The sequence below is a fragment of the Lingula anatina genome, chromosome 3 (assembly GCF_051362555.1).
Source record: "Lingula anatina isolate TDL-2025a chromosome 3, LinAna3.0, whole genome shotgun sequence".
NCBI lineage: Eukaryota > Metazoa > Brachiopoda > Lingulata > Lingulida > Lingulidae > Lingula > Lingula anatina.
The window spans coordinates 17,618,831-17,642,394 of NC_141769.1; the positions used below are offsets into that span (position 1 = coordinate 17,618,831).

General features: G+C 39.2%; 3 protein-coding genes across 4 annotated transcripts; 1 reads left to right on the forward strand and 2 right to left on the reverse strand.

Annotated features, from left to right (window-relative positions):
• Window positions 1–325: 325 nt before the first annotated feature.
• On the reverse strand, window positions 326–15,716 carry LOC106159103 (leukocyte elastase inhibitor). Its single transcript, XM_087009510.1, has 5 exons — window positions 15,511–15,716; window positions 5,059–5,175; window positions 2,668–3,071; window positions 1,569–1,649; window positions 326–1,236 (listed from the first exon to the last, which is right to left on the reverse strand). Exons 3-5 carry the CDS (start codon window positions 2,813–2,815, stop codon window positions 1,154–1,156), a joined length of 312 nt encoding a protein of 103 aa, XP_086865636.1. The 5' UTR covers window positions 2,816–3,071; window positions 5,059–5,175; window positions 15,511–15,716; the 3' UTR covers window positions 326–1,153.
• Window positions 7,001–23,270, forward strand: LOC106159080 (uncharacterized). 2 transcript variants are annotated; one of them, XM_013535260.2, is made up of 9 exons: window positions 7,001–7,147; window positions 7,373–7,613; window positions 15,929–15,987; window positions 16,268–16,369; window positions 16,530–16,766; window positions 16,941–17,126; window positions 17,546–20,209; window positions 20,741–20,836; window positions 22,405–23,270. In XM_013535260.2, exons 1-9 carry the CDS (start codon window positions 7,063–7,065, stop codon window positions 23,022–23,024), a joined length of 4,290 nt encoding a protein of 1,429 aa, XP_013390714.2. In that variant the 5' UTR covers window positions 7,001–7,062; the 3' UTR covers window positions 23,025–23,270. The 2 variants fall into 2 exon arrangements, with proteins under 2 accessions (XP_013390714.2, XP_086865635.1); XM_087009509.1 differs by lacking the exons at window positions 7,001–7,147; window positions 7,373–7,613 and adding an exon at window positions 15,627–15,666.
• On the reverse strand, window positions 10,246–13,837 carry LOC147762988 (uncharacterized). The gene is made up of 2 exons (XM_087009348.1): window positions 13,710–13,837; window positions 10,246–13,595 (listed from the first exon to the last, which is right to left on the reverse strand). The coding sequence occupies exon 2, from the start codon at window positions 13,430–13,432 to the stop codon at window positions 10,253–10,255; it is 3,180 nt and encodes a 1,059-aa protein (XP_086865474.1). The 5' UTR covers window positions 13,433–13,595; window positions 13,710–13,837; the 3' UTR covers window positions 10,246–10,252.
• Window positions 23,271–23,564: the final 294 nt, after the last annotated feature.

The window sequence follows — 23,564 nt, forward strand, 5'->3', positions numbered from 1 at the left end:
TCACAGCAAAAATCAGTGAAATCCCGAAGGAGGAATGTGTTTGAAAAATTTGCAATTTTTTCGCGCCGTAAACAGGTGTGCATTCAATGCATTTAAAGCTATTTGGAGCATTTTTTAAACAAATTGACTTTTTATGAAACGCGACCAAGAAAACTGAAACTTTGGGGAATGATCATATTAGTTTTAGTCCAGCAAATTTCTTGAACTTTGATGGGCCTTTATAAGATTTAATAAAAATTTTAAAGGGTTCTTTTTTTTTTTTTTTTTTTTAATTTTTTTATTTATTTTTTTTTTTTTTTTTTGGGGGGGGGGCAGGGGGCCACCCTGTATATAGATAACTTTAGGTAATAGTATAGCTGCACTGGTGAATGCAAAATTGACAAAAAATGACATATTTAACACAAACAGGTTGCTGTTTCATCAGCAGTGTATGAACATTTCTCACATTATAAAAGGAATACAAAATGATGGACGGTGGGTACATGTATTTATGTACTTTGCTGTAGATATAGTCTAAACTTGTGCATTTTCAATCTGAAAAGCGGAAACAAATTGTCCAATGTATATTGACCAATTTCCTCAAAACCGTACTTCAAATAAAAACAAATAGCATTGTTTTGAACCTCGGATGTCACAAGGGTGAGTTCTTTGTAACCACGTGTCTTGCAAAATTCAATAGCGTTTCCAAGCAAAGCTGAGGCCGCTCCAAACCGTCTATACTCTTCCTCTACCACCATCCACCTCAACTCGGCCACAGTTCCCGGTGACTCGTCTAAACCGTTTGTTGGGGATGCTTCTTGGATACCAGCACAGCCTATAATTTTGTCATCACATTCAGCAACCCAGAACTGTCGCTCTACACGCATATTGAAGTATGTGTACAATTTACGCTTGCTTGCAGGACTCCCAGCGAATATTCGATTTATGCCGTAATACCCGTTCAATAAACTACCCCCGAGCACAGCCACACATGAGACTGCCCCTGACAGGACAATCAAACCGGTAGTTTGATAAAACAAGGCAAACGTGACAAACGTCACAGCAATCGCAATAGGCTGTTTCATCCCTTTGATGATGCTTTGCACCAGCAAAGCGTTAGAAATGTTGCGGACAATCATTTCCCAGACCAGTTCGCACTCTATATGGTCTGCTTTCAAGGGACGGATAGAGACGCTCTTCCTGTTGGTTTTTGCTGTTGTCTGCATAGTGCCAGGCTGGTTAAATATTTCTTTCTATCTAATGAATATGAAATTAATAAGATACTTTAATATGATCGCCATATTTATATTGTTTCTTAAAACGATTAAAATTGAAACAGAAACGATCACCCCTTTTACTTTTTTTATCATCTGCCGGCGTGGGTGCGTGCGTGTGTGAGAGAGAGAGAGAGAGAGAGAGATTGTGTGCGTGTGAGAGAGAAAGAGAGAGGGGGGAAGGAGAGAGATTTGATGGGATTTTTGCTCGCAAAAACCTACTCACAAGTGTCTGTGTTACCTACACCAGTTGGGACAAACCAACATCTAAAAAACTAAGTGAAATAACAACTGAACGCTCTACCTGTTACTTACATAATAGACTACCCTTTTCAACCTGCCAGGCGTCCCTGAGTTTGTTCTTAGGAATGCATGTACAGGCATACTCTGACCTAGCTATAAAATCAACTTAAGTCTTTACGTTATGTATATAAATCTTATCTTAAAGCCCTTTATCTACTGTATTCTTATTCGCCAGCACCTTAATGTATCAGTGTGTTGCATATAAAAAGTGACATAAAACACGCAGGTCTTGTGGGGAGTGATGTTTTTTGACATAGTGTTTTTTTTTTTAATTTGTGGTAGAAACCGAGAAAATCTGATGTCAAAACGTACGAGAAGGCAAAAAAAAACTTGCTGAATGTGATTTGTATTTTCTTTGAATTTGCTGTTATTACTAGACAGTACTGCAATTGATTACAATAAATAAACTATCATTTTAATAAAATATTATAATACTATACATTAATTTATACTATATTATAAATATATATTATATAATATTTGATGTTATGCCAACGCTTTAATATTTTCAAAATAATTTTTGAGCACCATGCAACTACCTGTGCACTCATGACTGGTGATGGAGCAAAGGCTTTTTTTGTGATATGGTTTGTCTGTACACAGGCAGAGGCACATCGACTCCTTGTAAATTATAAATAAAATTTGAAGATAAAGTGTTTTGGGTTGTTGAGGGTTGTTAGACGATAGATAATGTATATAAGTTTAAGCATCAGCGAATTAGAATATTTTAAAAACCTCAACACTATCAATAGTCCGAATGTGTGAGGGTGGTTCATTCCATTAAATGGGTGCTGCAATTGAAAATGCCCTGTGGTCGTAGGTTTCATTTGTTTTTTATTATCAAAAAAGATCATCAATTTCATTCAATACAAGAACTTGGAATTGACCGACATTTTAGCAATACACCACGATAATGTCCGAATTTCAGTGTGCATACGATATTATATTGTGTTTTACCTGATATGATACAAAGGAGCAGTACAGTGCACTGTTTTACTCTCAAGCTTTATATCCTGTCATCTAACGATTTGAAAAGTCGAAAATGAAATAATGATATATTTTCATAGAAAGATGTTTTATGATAAGTGAAACTGTAAATTTCTTCACTAACCTTCTTCGTCCACTTTAACATATGCTTGATGAACAGCTGTAGATATGAACAATTGTCCCGGAGCACCGCCTAAACCACTCAGGTCTGCTTCCCCGTCCACAAACATATCCGTCATACCAAGTTTCTGCAGATGGTCCGCAATCTTCATTGTAACGCCCTTCAGTTCAAATCGGGGCAGATAGATGTCCACGGGCCGTTTGGTCAGATTTTTTACCAGGTAGTTAATTAAGCTCGAGGTTGTTGATTGCACTCTCAAGCTGAAGAAGGCCGTCGGGTTAATTGGGGAGAAAGCCGAACATGCTGATATTTCCGGTATACGGTAGTTCTAGTATTTGACAGTTCCATGATGCACCAATACCGTGGCGGTATTTCTCCCCCAACATTTTCATCATTGGGATACTTGTCTGAAACCAGAATAAATGTGTTTTCTTAATACTCATTGTGATACACAAAGACGTTTAAAATAATAATTCGATACATATATATTTCAAATTTAATTTTGAATATTATTTTAATATAATTATAAGTATAATCGTTTCATAAAATGTAAATTTCAAATGATTAATTACCAAAATGTGCAATTAAAGATGGGCAAGTATTTATATAATACAATTTTTGCAGCAGATTGTTATAAATAATTGTTCCGCTGTAAACCTTATCTACCTTCTGATCATTAGTTTTAAAAGGCAATTCTTCGATCAGGATGGAATTGAATGACGCGTTCCACATTCCTTTGAAGTAGATGTCTTTGGCCAAAACGACCGGTGCTTTTGGTAATTGTTCCTTTTGCCAAAATATTTTGTATTTTCAAGTAATTCAATTGCTTAAGTAGGCATTGTCATCAGAGATATACCATGTTTTCAACACAATATGATAACTGTATGCCGTTTATTTTGTATTTCAAATGCCTAAATGAAAATAAATTAAGCAGTTACATTGAACAAAGAACATGAAGGAAAATGCTGAATGAGGGATACAATTTTATTTTAATAAGTGTAGAGAAATGTTGATTCCTCAATCTTATTTTATTTTAAGAAATTGTATGTGTTTCTACCCCCAATAAATCGCCACTTTTACCTTTTTACAATAATCATTATAGACGTGATCTTTAGCAATAGCAATTTGCCTTTTTTGAACAGATGGATGATGCCACGGTGACATCTACGCCCTTATCGTGCACACGCTTTGGCCTTCACCTACCGTAGTTCCTAACACACACACACATGCAAAGTAGGTTGTTCTTAGTGCGATCTCGAAAGCAGCGCGTATTGCTTATGGAATCGAGTTATGGAATCGAGACGCTTGCGCACGGCCGCAAATTGCGATGCTTTCGAGATACGGGGCCCTGGTTCGCCTGAGAATAAAAACAACGGGGTCACGAACCATGTAGATGGTGCTTTGTTGAACATACTAAAACATTTATGTTAATTCGAAAGAAAGGGCTTGATTGTTCGTTGTTGGATATCAAATCTAAGGTCCAAGAGAGGTACAGTCATTTTTCGCTACGTGGAAATGCACCTTAGATTTGGAAGTCACTTAGAAAGAGAGCTCAATTGCCTGATGCACCAGTGTAACAGAAGACATCAGGAATGAAGATACCTTTACAGCTTTGGCTTTTGACAGTTTTCTGTCCGATTGCCCTCGGTGAAGGGAATAGGGGCGGATATTCAGAAGATATCGTTGGTATTTCTGTGTGAACATTCCTAATCCATTTTTTTTTTACAAATAAGCATTATGGCAAGACGCAAGCTAGTGATCCACTGTCCGCAGTCAAAATTTTACAAGTTATCAATTGGACAGGAAGCAATTTCTTGGTGAGCTATCTCACAGTATTTTGGAATAAAACGTAGAAATGTACAATCGATGCCGTTCAGAACGGAGGCAAATGTGACGGATTTCCTTATTTCGGTTACGTGTGTCGCTGCCAAGCGGGGTTAGTCGGGCTTAAGTGTGATTGGCCTATTGATGTGATCGAATGGACAGCTGGCCATGCTGGAATGGAGTATGCATGGACTTGGTAAACGGTTATAGATATGACTGTGACCCTGGCTACACAGGTCAAAACTGTAACGTCAAGTCTGGCAGTTTGATTGGTTAAAATATTGGCAGAGTTAAAGACCCTTTTCACCCCGAACGGTACACTCCTCTGTATGGTACCTGTTTGAGAGAGTGTAAACTTTGTAACTTTGCAGGCAGAAACGTTAGAGAGATCGCATCAAGGATGTTGAAACCCTTTATCGTCATCGATGCGGAAAATGACGTTTTCCTCCATCTAATTATTCAGTAATGCATCTGTCATTGTTGTGATTTAAAACAATAAAAATATCCCCGAAAGTATACAATATCGGCGTTTATATTCCTCGTTGCAATGTATAAGCATAGGCAACTCACATAAAAGGAAGATCCGCCTTGAACTCTTGGGGTCTCATGCCGGTGGCTCCACCACTGGCTGCCGCGGCTCCTGCTTCTATTCCTGTAAAACAGGGACCGTCATTTACAGCGATTTACCTAAAATAAACAGACGGTAAATAAAAGACGATAAATAGGAATAGATGAATAACTGCGTTTAGAGGATCGTGCAACAAATAACAGACACTCATCAGCTTTGATAACATTACCGACACCAACCCAATCAAATAGCGATAAAACTATCAACATTTCACAACATTTCCTTTCACTGATGATGGCCTATGATCTCTGTCTAGGGGTGTATGACGATAAGGTGTTCGGTCTACGTTAACCGTTCGATACATATAACACATTTGGGTATACGCGTAAGTGTCTCACCTTTGCATTAAATTAAGTCACAGCAAAACGCTGCATGTTTCCCCATTATTGCGAGCTTTTTACATTCACTGAGTACAAATAAAACGATGCACAGGCGGTGTAAAAGTTAGACAATGAATGGTATATTGTTTAACACATTCATTTAGCCTTTTCAGCAATCTGACACTTTTGATTTAAAAGTAAATGTCTGCTGAAGTGTTTTAAGGGCTGTCTTTTCTTTTACTTTTACAGCATCGTTTTTGCTTTGATTTTTTCGCCCTATGCAGTAGTTTCTGCATGGGTCTCCGTAAGGTGTCACTCATGAAACTGAATCAGCGTGGACTCACCAAAATGGTCTACTCATGCAGAGGATATAAGCACCAAGTGTATGGTAGCATTTACCCTCTTATCAATGAAACGAAAACTTCTCGCAATCATACAGACCTTTAGTTCAGCCGTTGTTTCTCTGTAAATAGAACCAGTGACTAATTGATAAGAATACGTAGAATCGTTTATAATTTTATAATCAGGTACTGGAAATAACACTAACAAAAACAACACAAGTAAAGCGGTGATATTGCGGCTTTTAAAACTTTTGACAAACGAATTCGAACCTTCTGCATGTGTGTCATTTATCATATCATTGTCATACACACGTGCTGTTGGTTAGCTTTTTTTCAATAAATTCAACAGGTTTTGCGGTAGAAAACTGCCAGATTTACGAAATACCCAGATTATATAAGCTTTGTGGTGTGTCCCTTTCTTGTTTCCTGATAGGCAAAATTTTGCAAACTCAAGTGGTTATAAACGACTATGTAGCCGTAATCCAACTATTAAAGTAGATATGTCATCAGAGATAAACCATGTTTTTAACACAATAACTGTATGCCGTTTATTTTGCATCTGAAATGCCTAAATAAATAAACAGATTAATCGGGGACAATGTGAAGCGCACCAGGATTCAATTATAAGTCATCAAAAGAAGGCGCTAAATTAATTTCGGATGGAAAGACATTATATAACTGATCTAAAATATACGTTTAAATTGTTGTTATGAATAAACATCAAAGAAAATGTTTAATGGGCGGAGAAAACGAGAGAAAATGCTGGATTAGCGATCCAATTTTATTTCAATAAAATGTAGGAAAATTGATTTCGCAACCCAATTTTATTTCAAAAAATGTATGGTGTTCTGCCCCAATAAATCGCTGCTTTTACTTATTTACAGTAATCAAGACATAAGTAATATTTAGCAACTTGTCTTCTTTTCATAACAGATGGACGATGCCACGGTAACACCTACGCCCTTATCGTGCACACGCTTTGGCCCTAACCTAGTTCTCCACACAAACATTCAAAGTGGGCTGTTCTTAGTGCGATCCTGGTTCGCCACAGAATTAAGAAAAACAGGGCCACATGTATGGTTCAGGTCGCGATGTTTAACATACTAAATTTGTTTCAACTTAATGTTAATTAGGAAAAAAGGTCTCAAGTGTTTGTTGGATATCAAATAATGTCAAAGCCATGCACAGTCATTTCTCACTACATGGAAACACACCTTATATTTTGAAGACACCTAGAGAGATAGCTCACTTGCCTGATGCACCAAGGGAACAAAAGACATCAAGGATGAAGATGCTTTTACACCTTTGGTTTTTTACAGTTTTCTCTCCGATCACCCTTGCTACATGGGGTAACGTCGGATATTCACAAGGTAGCATTCATATTTCTATGTAGACATTCTTCGTACATTGTTTTTATAACTTAGCATTTTGACTGGTACAAGAAAACTAGCGAGATTTTATATGCACATGTAGGCCTTTATGCTACAATCTCAAAAGTTCATATCGGTTTACTGAATCATCTTATAAATGTGAAGCAGATTTCAGATACACACATAAAAATTGGCAAAACAACATACATGTTTCTCTTTTGTCAGGTTCATGTTTAAACTCTCGGTGGGTTGAGTATCCAAGAGGCAGTCCTCGCACGCTTTATAGACTATTCTGCACCAGACAGACATGGACAGTGGCTCAGAAGGTCTGCCAGCGTTATGGGGGAACCCTCGCCGTGGTTGACAGTAATGGCGAGAAGAATTTTTTGTTTGATATGATAAAGAACGCAGGAGAAGCGTGGGTTGGCTATACTGTCAGAAGATCTTCATTTACATGTAAACCCAGGTAACTATGCATAATTAAACTGCCTGTTAACCAAGTTATGTTGCTTTACACACACACACACTGTTACGAATAAGCAAACTTCTTTAGTCTTTTTCACATCTATTTTATTTGCTTGTCATTGAAATTGTCACGTAGAAACTGAAATGAACAAAATACATCAAATTAAGAAATTATCCTTAAATTATGTTACAATTACAACTTATAAAGTTCCTATTAACTGTTTAAATTACTAAATGATTCATAAAGTCTTACCTCATTGCGGGAATTAGTGACTTTTAATGATCAGAACATAACTATGATAAGCGCGTGCTCTAGTAAAAAAAGTAAAACGCTATCTCCACCGATGTGCATAACAGCTAAGACGGGCCAAACCTTAACATGGCTCCCCTAAATTGTGAAAGCAATTTACACAATATATACTGTTTACCTTATCATTACGTATAAAAAAATATTTGCTCGTAAATTATTAAGAATTACCGTACCTTAAACACCTTTAAGGAACATCAAAACTTACAGTTGATTACCGTATTAAAACATAAAATACTTTGCAATCCCATAAACACAAATAGCTCAACATGTAACTGTCTTTAGAAAACAAAAGTGTTCATTAAATCTACACAAACTGTAGCATAGAATCATAACAAAACTGACATTATTGTCACAGTTAACAGTTATTTTGGCTCCTCGACGGGGTCTTCTCCGGTCAACAAAAGAATTAACTTGTGCACTGGTCTCTCATATGTAGAGTCCCTAACTTTCCACTTGACCTTACGCACATATCCATCTGCACTTTGAAAGGTTTCTACTATGCGACCAAGTGGCCACTGATTTCTTGGTGCACTGTCATCTATCATGAGAACAATATCTCCAACTTGTACATCTCTATGTTGTTTGATCCACTTTTTTCTTTCTTGTAATGTAGGAAGAAATTCCTTTCTCCACCTGCTCCAAAATTCATTGGCTAGATATTGAACATGTCGCCATCTTCGATGAAGATATGTGTCTTTCCTTATGAAATTCCCAGGTGGTGGCATCACGACCTTAGTTTTCAGGGTCAGGAGCTGATTTGGAGACAAAGGCATTGGAGAATCTGGTGACTGTGTATCAATGTAGGTCAAAGGTCTACTGTTAACTATGGCTTCTGCCTCAGCTAACAATGTGGACAAGGAATCATCATCTAAACGGTCACTGTGAGCTGTGAGAAGTCCTGATAAAGCATTTCTGGCTGATCTGATCATCCTTTCCCACACGCCTCCCATATGTGAAGCATGAGGAACATTCATTTCAAACTGAATCCAGTCACAATGGTCTTTCAGAAGTTCTCTCCTGATCTTGTCCTGATCCATATCCATAAAGGCAGTTTCTTGCTCTCCCTTAACTCCAATGAAATTGGTTCCACGGTCTGCTCTGAGTAGACGTACTGGTCCACGCCTGCATACAAAGCGTCTGTAGCAGTTAATGAAAGAATCTGTGCTGAGTGAATATGCAACTTCTATATGAATAGCACGTGATGCTAAACATGTAAACATTGCACCGTATCTCTTAATCTGCTTTCTTCCCTCCTTCACATAGAATGGTCCAAAGAAATCTACTGCACTGTAGGTGAATGGAGGTGCTGGTTCCAGTCTGTCAGCTGGAAGATCTGACATTTTCTGACTCTGTGGGTTTGCTCGAAGCTTACGACAGGTCACACATTTCCATATATATGATCCAATCTTGGCACGGCCAGAAATTATCCAATAACCACTAGCTCGGACTTCATTAAGAGTAATGCCACTTCCTGAATGTCCGCATCGTGTATGATAGTGGTCAATTATGAGATTTGTAACGTGATGATCCTTAGGCAGAATCACTGGGTGTGTAAGCTCTCTGGGTAGATTTGCCCTCTTTAAACGACCACCTACTCTGAGTAGTCCATCTTCACATAAAAATGGGTCTAGGCGGTATAGTGAACTGGTTTTCTTGATTTGTTCGTTGCGATATCTTGCCTGTTTTCTCTCTGTGTGTTCACTGTTATCTTCTCTGTTAATTGCTTTCAGTATTTCAATTTCCTTCTCAAATGTAACAGTCTGTGTTGACTTGAGAATGATCTTTTCTGCCACTTGTATTTCTTGAACATTCAACGGTTCATTGCTGGTCTCAACTGTGTTCTGCTGTGTAGATTTCCTGTCCTTAGCTTGTTTCAGCTTCTGTATGAATCGTAAACACCACGCAACAACTCGTGTTGCTCTGTTCCAGGAAGAAAACCTTTTCAATACATCAGACAAGTGATCGTGGTTGGTTTCTACTTTAGTAGCAAATACATTGACTTCAGATTTGCGTACTTCTGGGTCATCTGGTGCTAGTCTGAATTGGGTATTAGTGGTAGATAGTGGTTCATCAATGAGCAGGAAGTCTGGCCCATTCCACCACTGTTCATTCTGTAGTAGCTCTGTCACACCTGTTCCCCTGGAGGCTATATCAGCTGGGTTGTCACTGGACTTAACATGCCTCCATTGCGATGGCTGACTGACTTCTCTAATTCGTTGTATTCTATTAGCTACAAAGACATGAAATCTTTTAGCATCATTATTGACATACCCTAGAACAACCTTGCTGTCAGTCCAATACACATGGGTGATGTCTTCATACTCTAACTCCTAGGCAAGAAAGGTCCCCACCTTTATAGACATCACTGCTGCTGACAACTCTAGGCGTGGGACTGTCACTGGTTTAGAGGGAGCTACCTTGGACTTGCCCATAACTAATGTGGTTGCTATTCTTCCTGTGTTGCTTTTAAGTCTCAAGTAACTACACTGACCTAGGCCTTCTACACTGGCATCTGAGAAGTGATGAAGTTCTGCAGTAGTCACTTCACCAAAATCATTTGGCTTATAGCACCGTGGTATATTCAACTTGGTTAAGTTCAGCAAATCTGAGCGCCATCTTTCCCACCTGCATCTAATACTCTCTGGCACTTGATCATCCCACTCTGCACCGTCTCTGCATAGCTCTTGGAGAATTTTCTTACCGGCAAGGATGAATGGTGAGACAAGGCCTAAAGGGTCAAATATGGAACTTACAGTGGAGAGAATTCCCCTTCTTGTTAATGGCTTATCATTGATCTGGACCTTAAACTGAAAACTGTCCGCTTCTACACACCACTGTACTCCTAAAGCTGGGCATATTGGCAATGTGTCTCTGTTAAGGTCAATGTTTCTCATTTCTTTGGCTCTCTCTGACATTGGGATTGTATTCATCACTTCACGGTTGTTTGATACTAGCTTGTGAAGTCTTAGGTTACCTTTGTTCAGCAGCTCTCTTGTTTCACTAACAAGACGTATAGCTTCTTCACTTGACTCGATGCTCTTGAGTCCATCGTCTACATAAAAGTCATTCTTAAGAAAGGCAATGACGTCTGGTGAATACTCATCTTGGTAGTCCTCTGCTAGTTTCCTCAGTCCATACAATGCGCATGCTGGTGAACTTATCGCTCCAAATATATGAGACGTCATTCTGTATGTGATGGGATTACTACTGAGGTCACCGTCTTTCCACCATAGGAACTGTAAAAACTTTCTATCCTCTTCTTTCACTTTAAACCTGTGAAACATGTTCTCCATGTCACCCATGATTGCTACTGGCTGCTCTCTAAACCTCAATAAAACACCTATGAGCGAGTTATTCTGATCAGGTCCTTTCAACAGGCAGTCGTTTAGCGCAACATTTTCATGTTTTGCACTGGCATCAAACACCACTCGTAATTTCTCACGTTTCTTGGGGTGATATACACCATGATGTGGTAAGTACCAACCTCCATCTTCATGAGGTGATTCTTCTGCATAGCATTTATCTATGAGGTCCTGCATAAAACTGTTATAGTGCTCATAATACTTCGGGTTGTGGATTAGCCTTTTCCTTAGCTGCTCTAGTCTGATCTCAGCTGCTGGTTTGTTGTTTGGCAATGCTGGATGTCCATCTTTAAATGGTAGTGGCATCTCATAAAAACCCTCGTTGACATGTATGCCTTCCTCCATAATCTTCATGAACTTCTGGTCTTGAAGGCTTAACTTCTCATCTTTCTGTTGGTCGAAACCTTGGTCAAAGAGACTGCAAACCTCAGCGGGGCTGATCTCTGTCACTTGTGTTCTAAAGGCAAAGGCATGTGTTCCAAAGCTCTTGTTCTCATCTATGGGTCTTGATTTGTCCACTGGCCCTACTATACCCCAACCTAGGTTACATCTGTATGCATATGGCTCCTCTCCTCTACCATGTATGTACTCCAGACCTCTAATGGCTTTCATACAGTTTACTCCCAACAGCAGTCCTACCTCTATGTCTGGGCGATAAGGAGTAATCTTATCAGCAATTGAGTGCAAGTGTGGCCATTTCTTAGCAGTTTCTGGTCTGGGTATCTGTGATCGCTTAACTGGAATGGAGTCTCTGGAGTATGTATCTGGGAGCTCAATCAATGTCTCTTGGTTCAGACCTCTCACAACAAGTCCTCTAACTTTCCTGCTCGGGACGGTTTTTTCTCCAAGTATGGTTGAAAGTCTGATGTCTACATGCTTCCCTTTACATTCGAGTTCACTGAGGGTCGAGGACTTTACAAAGCAGGCATCTGACTGCTCGTCTAGTACTGCATATACCACTGAATAAATGTCTGGATTATCCTCGTGGTGTACTACAACTGGCACTATCATGGAATGCACATTCTCAGAACTGTGGGTGGTATGGCATACAGCTGCTCCCACTACTTTACTAGTGTAATTGTCATCATGTAGAATTGTTGGATGATAAGAGTTACATTTTTGGCATTTCATTTTACTTCTGCATTCATGTTTTCTGTGACCATATGCAAGGCACCCAAAACATAACCCATTATTCTTTATAATGCCGATTCTTTCATCCATTGTCTTTTCTTGCATTTCTGGGCATTGGTGAAGTTTATGTTGTTCCTTGCATAATATACACTTGTGAACGTGTCTTTCGTTGCTGGATGCAGAGGTACTAGACAGTACTGTTTGTGCTGGAACTCTTCTCCTCGGTGCTGGTATAGGTCTCTCTGGTGGCGGTGGAACCTTTCCAAAAATGGGGTCAGCCAATTTTCGTGCTTCTTTCTGCACAAAATCGACGAAAACCTGAAAGGTTATCTTCTGTCCCCTTTCCTTCCTTTCATATACTATGCTTCTCCATTTATCATGCAATTTGAGCGGCAGCTTCGTCATTAGCCTCTTAAGGTTATCAGGATACTCGAGGACTGGAATGGCATCTATTTCTTTTACTGCATATTCACATTCCCTTAAAAATATGCCGTATTTGTCTAGTGCGACATAATCATCATGCTTTATCACTGGCCACTGTAAGGCACGGTTTATATACGATGTCCCAATCTGTTCTTGGTCCCCATACCTTCTCTCAAATTCCTTCCATGTGGCCTTGAAACCAATGGATGCATCTAAGTGAGCGAAACCTAGCGTAATTTCATGAGGCTCACCTCTGGTGTATTGCAGTAGATAGTTCAGTTTTTCATCATCAGAGTCGCATGTTTCTATGATTCTACTTTTAAACTGTCTCTTAAACAGCACATATTTGATCGGGTCACCTTCAAATACTTGAATCTGAATTCTTGGTTTACTGAGTTCCTTTGCTATCGTAGTTTGCTCACACAAAGTGAGTGGGGCACAAGATGTTAGTGTGTTTTTGGGCGTAGATGTCTTTTTTATGTTTGACTTTGTGAAGTTAAAATGCCTTTCTAACTCACGCATGGTTTGGTCTATATCCGACTCTACCCTTTTTAGTTCTGCTTGGAGAAGTATCATTTCTGCTTGTGTTGCCATCTTTTCTAAATACTATGCTGATCGTCTTTCACTAAATCGTCGCTCAGTTTCTACTATCTTTCACTAAATCGTCGCTGAGTTTCTACTGTTACGAATAAGCAAACTTCTTTAGTCTTTTTCACATCTATTTTATTTGCTTGTCATTGAAATTGTCACGTAGAAACTGAAATGAACAAAATACATCAAATTAAGAAATTATCCTTAAATTATGTTACAATTACAACTTATAAAGTTCCTATTAACTGTTTAAATTACTAAATGATTCATAAAGTCTTACCTCATTGCGGGAATTAGTGACTTTTAATGATCAGAACATAACTATGATAAGCGCGTGCTCTAGTAAAAAAAGTAAAACGCTATCTCCACCGATGTGCATAACAGCTAAGACGGGCCAAACCTTAACACACACAAACATATATATATATATTGAAAGTAAAAGTGTTTTTCCTATACGAGTCTACGAGTCTATATATACAGGTATATGTACGTGACAAAAAGAAATAAAAAACAGCAGTTATTTTACCCCAAATAAATAACTGCTGTTTTTTATTTATTTTTGTCATATATATATATATATATATATATATATATATATATATATATATATATATATATATATATATATATATATATATATATTTCACTTTATTTAGAAAAGTGTGTACATCTAACAGCGAATTTCGGAAGGTATTGGGGATTCATACACTGTATCAAGGTACAGTATATACATGAATTATCTTGTTTATAGACATGAATTATCTAGTTAAGTGACGGCTTAGTGAAAGGTTATACTGTGCAATAATATATTACTCGATTGTACCTTTTTTGCACTTTATTTTTGCAGTCAAAATAAATAAAAATAGATCCATTAAGGGGCACAGTGATCAGAGTCACATGCCCTCCCCACATAGCTCTGCTTGTATCTTTCGTACAAAGTAAAGCCGTCTCCAACCCAAAACCCAAAAATAATAATAATAAATGAATTAGTAAATAAAAACACCACAAGAGAAAAGAGTCATATCCAAACAATTTCCCCAACATTGAGCCATACAGATGGAAGTACCGCTGACCTCGCCTTTGAACTATTCTAAACCTGCCCCCCCCCCCCCCAACCCCCAATACCAGCAACAATATCCTGGATCCTGAATCACGAACTGAGACAACAGGGAAGACAATAAACGAAAATGTTCGAGTCATATCTCGGAATAGGTTATTAACTTAACCGATTGGACATCCCAAAGTTCTATTACGTGTGAGATAATACACTGTCACCCGAGCGATATATACCATAACACCTCGAGCGTCAGCGAGAGGTGTTCATGGCATATATCGCGAGAGTATGACAGTGTACATGTATTATTTGAGATGCATACCGAGAAAAAATACAGTCATTTCATCCTAAAACACCCCTAAAACCGAATAAAGTGACCCTATATCACGCTCTAGAGAAGTTATGCATACAGAGCGCACATAACGATGGAGGATAGCGCAAATTTACCCTCTACCAGGGCGACATGTTGATTTTTCACAGATATTCACAGATCTGTTCCTACAGGTAGATACATAGTCATTTGGCTCTGTGTCGCCCTGTGGTTAAATCTCAAGGCTGATTACATGGCTGGTAATTGATTGCATAACTGCTCAGGCATTGCCACTTGACAGGTCGAAGCTAAGACCTCTTGACAGCAATCAAGACAGTTAATTGCTCTGACCATAATCAATCGCTCTTCCGTGACAGATAAAAATAGCTCCTTATGAATAGCTTGTTACTTCAGGCAGAGGAATCCCCTGTAGTAGTTGTAGAGGTAGAAGTACTGGTGCAGTAAAAAATTTTATAAAAAGTACTAAAGTAAATAAAAGAGAATCAATACACCACTGATAATGATATTATGAAATCAAACTTAAGTTGTACGACAAACGCACGTAGAACGTCGATGTTGCACTTCGTAGTTCTATACCCACGACCACCAATCTATAGCACTTCATAACTGAGGGAGACGTTTTTCAAGAAGTCCGAAACAAGTAAGTCATATAAAAGACTAAGCGGAGTCTATATCATTGCATCAAAAAGACAATACCTCCAGTAATTAATCGTTAGACGGTCATTCCTCCAACCCCTTCCAACCACGTGAGTATAGCAGACAGCAGAGCCTTATAATAGACAGGTTGCGTAACGAGCAGTTATCACATCGACAGAAAGCGAAGCTCTGTAGAGCGGGTGCAATGCCATCTGCGTGAGGCGAATTTCATTGCTTCCATTATGCCAAAAGTCACAGGGTGTTTTTTTTTTTTTTTTTTCATTTTTCCCTATATAATCTGCCACCCTGGTAGAGGGTAGGGCAAATTTAGACTGTGACCTAGGACGCAGTCGAAGAAGGATATCACCTGGAATATACCGTAGATCATGTAGCATATAGATTAGAACTGAATATTTCTTTAAGCATTTGTACATGTATGATCTTCATCTTGGCTGAAGGCTTGGTCTTTGATTTTCAGTTCTGTGACGGGGACTTACTACAGATATCTGGCCATTTCTAACGACAAGTGTAAGATTAGTGAGTATTCCATTACATTTGTGATGTATTTGTTTCCCACTGTGGACCAGGACTCGCATATGTAACCCACTGGCAGTGCCAATGTAACAGTATTGGTCTTAAAATACACATAAATGACAGTTTCTTCTCATTTAGACTTGATTTTCCTTTTCCTCTACAAAAATGCTTCGGTGAGTTAGTGAGAATTTGACACTACAAATACTTTTTTATACTTTTCAGAACATTTTAACACTAATTAACGTATTCTCAAAATGAAAAAAATGCCCTCGTGTAATTTCAGCAAGAAGAAGCACATGTGGGTATATAACAACAACCAGCACTTCAAAAATACGAGACGATGACTGCGAGGATTCACGACGGTTTGTTTGCGAGAAGCGGGCAGGTAAATATGACGTTTTTGTTTATTTTCTTTTCTGAGTGGTTTTAAGGACGAGTTTTATTTTGTTTAAATACAATTAAAATAAAACGCCTATGAACCAGAAAACACCGAAACCGCAATTCTCTAATCCACATGTGACTGAATGTTTTTGTTCCTTTCACAGAAAGTACATTAAGTGTAGGACCAACATCTACAGCAACGGTTTGTTCTGCAAACCCCTGCAAAAACGGCGGAAAATGCAAGGAGACTGATAATAAAAGACGCAAACGGAGTACAAACAGCTTGATCTCGGGGTGGGCGGCTTTGTTTAAACCGAAGGGGAATTCGGGTTCCGCAGAGAACACTGGTTATACGTGTGAATGTCCTGCTGGCTTTGGTGGCGTCAACTGTGAAAAGAGACGTAGGCATAATTTAAGTTATTGTGCAAAACAAAAGACCCCAAATAATTAAAGGTGACTGTTTCTAATCTTAGCATTGTTCAAAAATGAGCAACAAAAATTTTAATACAAAAGGGGATATTATATTAATATCATGATGCAATTTTTAAAAAAATATGATATTTTCCACTACTCAGAATGCACGATGCCTTCAAGCCCATCTAAAACCATGACGCTACAAGCCCGAAACAACGTAGGAGAAAGCATCATCTACAGATGTTACTACGGCTACACAGTAATTGCTGGGAATCTCGATCGAAGGTGTGAGGTTCAAGGATCCTCAGCTAATTGGAGTGGGTCGGCACCGACGTGTGTGCGTAACGGTAAATGCAATTCTTTTGGTTTAAATCTGTAACAGTTTATGTTGATATATTCTTTGTGAATAAAGCTAACCTTCAAAGAAATAAACTGTATAGATTGCTTACGTCTCCCATGCGCAGTAATTAAATCAAAATGTTTTGGCTTCAAAATGCTTTAACAGTATTTTTGTGGATAAACATCAAATCAATATTTTTTTTACTTCATTAACGCTTTAAAAGTTTTTTTTATGAACATCCGAGCAAGTTTAACAGAGGCGAGTTATATACATACCTTTATTTTTTGGCATGGTAACAGCAATATCCTGGAAAGCTAGTTATTAAGTAAATGGGGATTTAGACGTCTACATACATGTTATCTATCATAAACGGAGCCGATATATGATAATATCACATATCTAACGGTCAATTTCCATCCATTCCAGAGTGCTATAGATCCACATGTCAAAATGGCGGTAAATGTACAAACACTGCGAACGGATATAAATGTTCTTGTCCAACTGGCTTCACTGGAAGAAAATGTGAAATAAACATTAACGATTGTGATCCTAACCCATGCGGTAAAAACGGAAGATGTTTAGACGGTGTAAATAAGCACGTTTGCATTTGTAATCTTGGTTTCACTGGGAACCACTGCAAGACAAACATTAACGAGTGTGCATCGAATCCGTGTAAACATGGCACTTGTCGCGACTTAGAAGCTGCATACGCATGTCATTGTGATCATGGGTTCACCGGTGCCCAGTGTGAAACGAACATAGACGAGTGTGCTTCCCAACCTTGCAAAAATGGCGCCGTATGCACAGATAAAGTCAATGGATTCGTTTGTTCATGCATATCGGGATTTTCTGGTTCAACTTGCAATGTGAATTTAAATGAATGTTCCTCGAACCCATGTCTCAAAGGACTTTGCAAAGATGCAGTAAATGGATACACGTGCATCTGTCCGGCTGGTTTCACTGGCAAACGTTGTGAAACAAACATTGACGAGTGTGCCTCTGGCCCTTGCAAAAATGGCGGTGGATGTGTGGACAGAGTCAATGGATTCAAATGCACCTGTCCAGTTGGGTTTACCGGTGTCCAGTGTGAAACGAATATAGACGAATGTGCCTCTCAACCTTGCAAAAATGGCGGCTTTTGTACTGATAAAGTCAACGAATTCAAATGTGATTGTGTGGCGGGGTATACGGGTTTGGTCTGTGAGACAGACATAGACGAATGCTCTTCTACTTCTTGTATGAACGGCGGGCAGTGCAATGATGCTGTTAATGGCTACAATTGTACTTGCCGTGGTGGATGGACCGGTCTGTTGTGTGAGGTTGCCATTGATGAGTGCGCATCTATACCTTGTCAACACAACGGTTTATGTAAAGATGAGATCAACGGCTATACGTGTTCCTGCCAAAGAGGGTATACTGGCCATGAATGCCAGACCAATGTTGACGAATGTGCATCTAACCCTTGCAATAATGGTGCAACGTGTATTGATGGTGTGGATGACTACACGTGTGCCTGCAAAACTGGATTTGCCGGCCTTACGTGCCAAACAAATGTTAACGAATGTGCGTCTAACCCTTGTAAGAATGGTGCAACATGTATTGATGGTGTGAATGAATACACGTGTGCCTGCAAAACTGGATTTGCCGGCCTAACATGCCAAACAAATGTTAACGAATGTGCGTCTAACCCTTGCATGAATGGTGCAACATGTATTGATGGTGTAAATGGATTCACATGTTCATGCAAACCTGGTTTTACCGACCCAATGTGCAAAACCAATGTTGATGAATGTGACTCTTATCCTTGTAAGAATGGTGCAACGTGTGTTGATGGTGTGGATGGATTTGCTTGCTCCTGCAAAAGTGGATTTGTCGGCCCAACATGCGAAACCAATGTTGACGAATGTGCGTCCAACCCTTGTAAGAATGATGCAACGTGTATCGATGGTGTAAATGAGTATACATGTGCATGCAAACGTGGATTTGCCGGCCGTACATGCGAAACCAATATCAACGAATGTGCATCTAACCCTTGCAAGAACGGCGCAACATGTATTGATGGTGTAAATGGATTCACATGTTCATGCAAACCTGGTTTTACCGACCCTACATGTGAAACCAATATCGACGAATGCGCATCTGACCCGTGTCAGAACGGAGCAACATGTGTAGATGGCGTTAACAGGTATAACTGTGTATGTCTGGATGGGTATGCTGGTTCTTTATGCGAAATCGATATAAATGAATGTGCGTCCAACCCATGTCAGAATGGAGCAATGTGTTCGGATGGTGTGAATGAGTATACATGCACGTGTCTCGCAGGATTTTCAGGCTATATCTGTGAAACTAACGTCGATGAGTGCGAATCAAACCCTTGCCAAAATGGCGGCAGTTGCAAAAATGCAATCAATGGATACAGCTGCAGCTGCCCGTCCGGATTTACCGGATCAAACTGTGAGACTGATATCTTTGAGTGTGCCTCTAATCCGTGTAAAAATGGTCTTTGTTTCGATGGTATAAACAGTTTCACTTGTATGTGTGGCTCTGGTTTTGCTGGTCCCACGTGCGAAATCAACATAAACGAATGTGCCTCCAACCCTTGCAAGAACGGCGCAACTTGCATCAACGATATCGATAGGTACAAATGCAATTGTTTAGCAGGATATATTGGTTTGCATTGTGAATCCAATGTCGATGAATGTTCATCTAATCCCTGTGGTAGCGGAGGTACCTGCTTGGATGGTGTAAACGGATACACGTGTAACTGTCCAGGCGGTTATACAGGGACTAACTGCCAGACATACGTCAATGAATGTGCGTCGAACCCCTGCAGCAAAGGACTGTGTCTCGACGGAATCGACAGTTTTACTTGTCTCTGTCCGGCTGGATATTCGGGACCCACCTGTCTCATAGACATTGATGAATGTTCCTCCAACCCGTGCTTAAATTATGGTACTTGTGTGGATAAAGTGGACGGATACACGTGTATTTGTCCGGCTGGTTACAGTGGAGACAAGTGTGGAGCATTACCAACTACCAGTGCCAGTACCACTGCTATGCCCTCCCCAACAATCACAAAGGCGACAAAAGGTGAGTACATATGCACCGGCTTAAAGAGTGCGTGTACATGTTCATCTTGGAGAAAAACGGATAAAAGGATACGGTTTAGTTACTTTTTGTATCAAGTAGCTGGATAAAAGATTGCATATGTAGGAAATGTATATTATTTAAAGAATGAATTTGGTTTGTTATAACTATGAAAAGATAATGGAACTGCAAATGAGATCAGGTGAATATTTTGATCCATCAAGTCAAATGAATCTGAGAAAATGAGAAAATAAATCTGAATTCTTACGTGGAGATGGAGATCACGACGTCTCGACCTGACCGCAAGGTCGTCTACAAGGTCAAGGGCAGAACGTCACCACGCGTCACCTTAACCATCTCAACATCAGTTGACCTGAAGAAAACCTTGCAATAAGGCCGAAACGTTGTGATCTCTGCAGTTTCTATTAGTATTAGATTTTATTATTTTTTCAATTGGTAATGAATTATGGTAATGAGCTGGTATATATAAATAATTAAACATTTGGCATCACGTGTATTTCTTATGTTTTCAAGATCCTTGTGATCCGAACCCATGCCCAGAAAAAGAACTAGGACAACCAATTATGTGTCAACCTTCTAACGGGGGTTATGAATGTATTCGACCCAGTGGTGAGTGCTAGAAAACCACATGAAGCCTGGTTATATCTTTGAAAGTTTTTAATTTCATGTCTATCTAAGCTCGTTATCAGCTATTTACATTTGTACATAAACGGTAGCACCGATAAATGATTAATATTGTGATGATCAGAGAGTATTTATTTATTTATTTATTACTAAAACCACCTTAAAAGATGAGTAAAAAAATTAATATATGTGTAAAATAATACAATAAAAACAGTAATTAAAACGATTTTAAGAGCAGTCTCGCCAGCACATATTCTTTTGAGAGTCTGTTCTGATAGCTGGGGCTGTTTACCAAAAATCTCAGCGTATCAACCAGTCCTGCCGGTGCATGCAGGTCCGGGCCAGCATTTCGGATTCCCGACCCACTCAGACATAAGATCGGGTTCATACCGTAGGAAACAATCCTCTGGAGCAACGACCCCTGCACTATGGAACGATTAAGCATAAAATGAGACAGCTGATTAGTTAAAAGTTTAAGATATGGTGTGTCAACTCTCATTACCCTGCGGTATAGTGATTCCACATTTCTAGATATAGTGTAACTAATTTTCGGAACATGTAAGGCTTCTAGGAGAGCAGAGGTATGAGATCGCGAAGATAAACCCATGAATCTTGTGACCTGTTTGTTTTGTAATGTATCCAGGCCTTTTATATTTTTACGAGACATACAGATGGAGTTAGTTCCATAGGTTATGACGGGGGATATTTACCATAGGTATCAGGGTCATGATAGTGCTATTATGGTAGCTGATGATAAGATGACATGATAGCAGATATTTTAGTGATATTTTTTGCATTTTGGACCGAGGCTAGAAATTAAGACAGCTAGGACAAACCATTTAGAGTTTTATAAATCTTCTTGAAGGTGCCTAAAATGCCGCATAATTGTGTCACAAATAAGGAAAAAGGGGCGGATTTCCACAAGATATCGATCGTATTTCTATGTAAACATTCTTAATACATTTACATTTTACAACATAGTATTTCGGCAAGCAAGAAGTTAGTGGTCAATTGTCCACACTAGCAATTTTACAAGTTATCATTTCGTCAGGAACCAAACTCATGGTCAACTAGCTGTACGTCGCCCAGTATTTTGGAATAAAAAGTAGAAATATGCAAATCGGTGCTGTTCACCCTTTGCAATCAGAAAAATATAAAAAAAAAACAATTAGATGATAGGACATAACACCTTATACCTTATTTTGCTTCGTGTATTACACAAGTGTTTGTATGTCACGTGCATGTACATGTACGTGTGACCTGTACCTTCAAAAGACACTTAAAAGAGGAACTTAAGAGAGCATACTGATATTTACCATAGGTATGTTATCAAAGACAGCTCGTGTTTACGGGATTTAAAAAGATAGCTGGGAAAATGTTGACGAAAAATAACAACCGATATGCATTCAGAACATTGACACAATTTACGATTACTAGTTCCTCGTACACTTTACCGATTCTTTTTACTTAAAATACACTCTTTTTTTAATAAAAGGCTTATTTGTAAGCTTTCGCTGACGGGGATCGATTGAACGTTTTTGTCTTTTTTACAGAAAGTACATCTACAACAAAGCCATGTTCTTCAAATCCCTGCAAAAACGGCGCGCAATGCAAGGAGACTGATTATGGCGCTTCCGGCACATTTAAAAACCAGCTTGGTGGTTACCAATGTAAATGTCCTCCTTTTTACACCGGCAAACATTGTGAGGGCCATATCAATTTTTGTCAGCCAAACCCATGTCAGCATGGGTTCACATGCGCTCCGAAGCTTGGGGGCTACATCTGCACCTGTCTAGCCGCACACAATGGCACCCACTGTAAAACCCGTGTCGACCCTTGCCTCAGCTCCCCCTGTCTTCATGGCGGACGCTGTACCACACAACTCGATGGGACCTTCCAGTGCACATGCCCGAATATGTGGACCGGTGCCCGCTGTGAGCGATGCCTGTGTCAGAACGGAGGTACATGTGACTACAGTCCCAGTGACGGTCACGTGTGTCGCTGCCAAGCTGGGTTCATCGGGAAGAAGTGTGAGACTGAGGAAAACGAATGCGACAGCTATCCTTGCTTGCATGGCACATGCATTGACTTGGTCAACGATTATAAATGTACCTGTGACCCTGGCTACACTGGTAAAGACTGTAATGTCAAGTCTGGCAGTTTGATTGGTTAAAATATTTGCAAAGTAAAAAACCTTCTCACCTTGAGCCGTTCACTTTTCTGTACGGTACGAGAATGAGAGAGAGTGCATTTGTAGCCATGCAGGCAGTAACATAAGAAAGATCGCCTTAGGGGTATTGTTACCCTTTATTGCTATCGATACCGAAAATTCGGTTTCTCCTGCATCTAATTATTCAATAATTCATCTATCATTGTACCGGTTTAAAACAAAATAAATCTCCCAGAAAATATAAAATATCGGCGTTTATATTTCTTGTTGAAATGTGTACGCATAGGCAACTCAAAGCTTTTATCGTTTATTTGACACCTTTTTTTATTTTGAGGTGAGACAGCAATTGGAATGCGGCGTAACTTTATCCCTGAACAAAATTTTATCACGAAAATTGGCAGAATTTATCACAAGTGTATGGGCTACAGTCCGGTAATGTTACTTCGGATTAAGTGTGTTTTGTTATGGAGTTGTGAACCCCTTAATACATATTTTCATTACACAAAGCCATTATTTTGCTATATTATCGATAAAATGACAGAA

What these genes read in the sequence shown, in the direction of transcription:
- LOC106159103 (XM_087009510.1), bottom strand. Translation starts at nt 2,815, where the DNA reads ATGAAGATTGCGGACCATCTGCAGAAACTTGGTATGACGGATATGTTT. An exon ending in TGTTAAAGTGGACGAAGAAG is followed by an intron (nt 1,650 to 2,667) that starts GTTAGTGAAGAA and finishes TTGATTTTATAG; the next exon opens with CTAGGTCAGAGTATGCCTGT. An exon ending in TGAAAAGGGTAGTCTATTAT is followed by an intron (nt 1,237 to 1,568) that starts GTAAGTAACAGG and finishes CATATTCATTAG; the next exon opens with ATAGAAAGAAATATTTAACC.
- LOC147762988 (XM_087009348.1), bottom strand. Translation starts at nt 13,432, where the DNA reads ATGGCAACACAAGCAGAAATGATACTTCTCCAAGCAGAACTAAAAAGG.
- LOC106159080 (XM_013535260.2), top strand. Translation starts at nt 7,063, where the DNA reads ATGAAGATGCTTTTACACCTTTGGTTTTTTACAGTTTTCTCTCCGATC. An exon ending in ACCGACGTGTGTGCGTAACG is followed by an intron (nt 17,127 to 17,545) that starts GTAAATGCAATT and finishes CATCCATTCCAG; the next exon opens with AGTGCTATAGATCCACATGT. An exon ending in AATCACAAAGGCGACAAAAG is followed by an intron (nt 20,210 to 20,740) that starts GTGAGTACATAT and finishes TATGTTTTCAAG; the next exon opens with ATCCTTGTGATCCGAACCCA.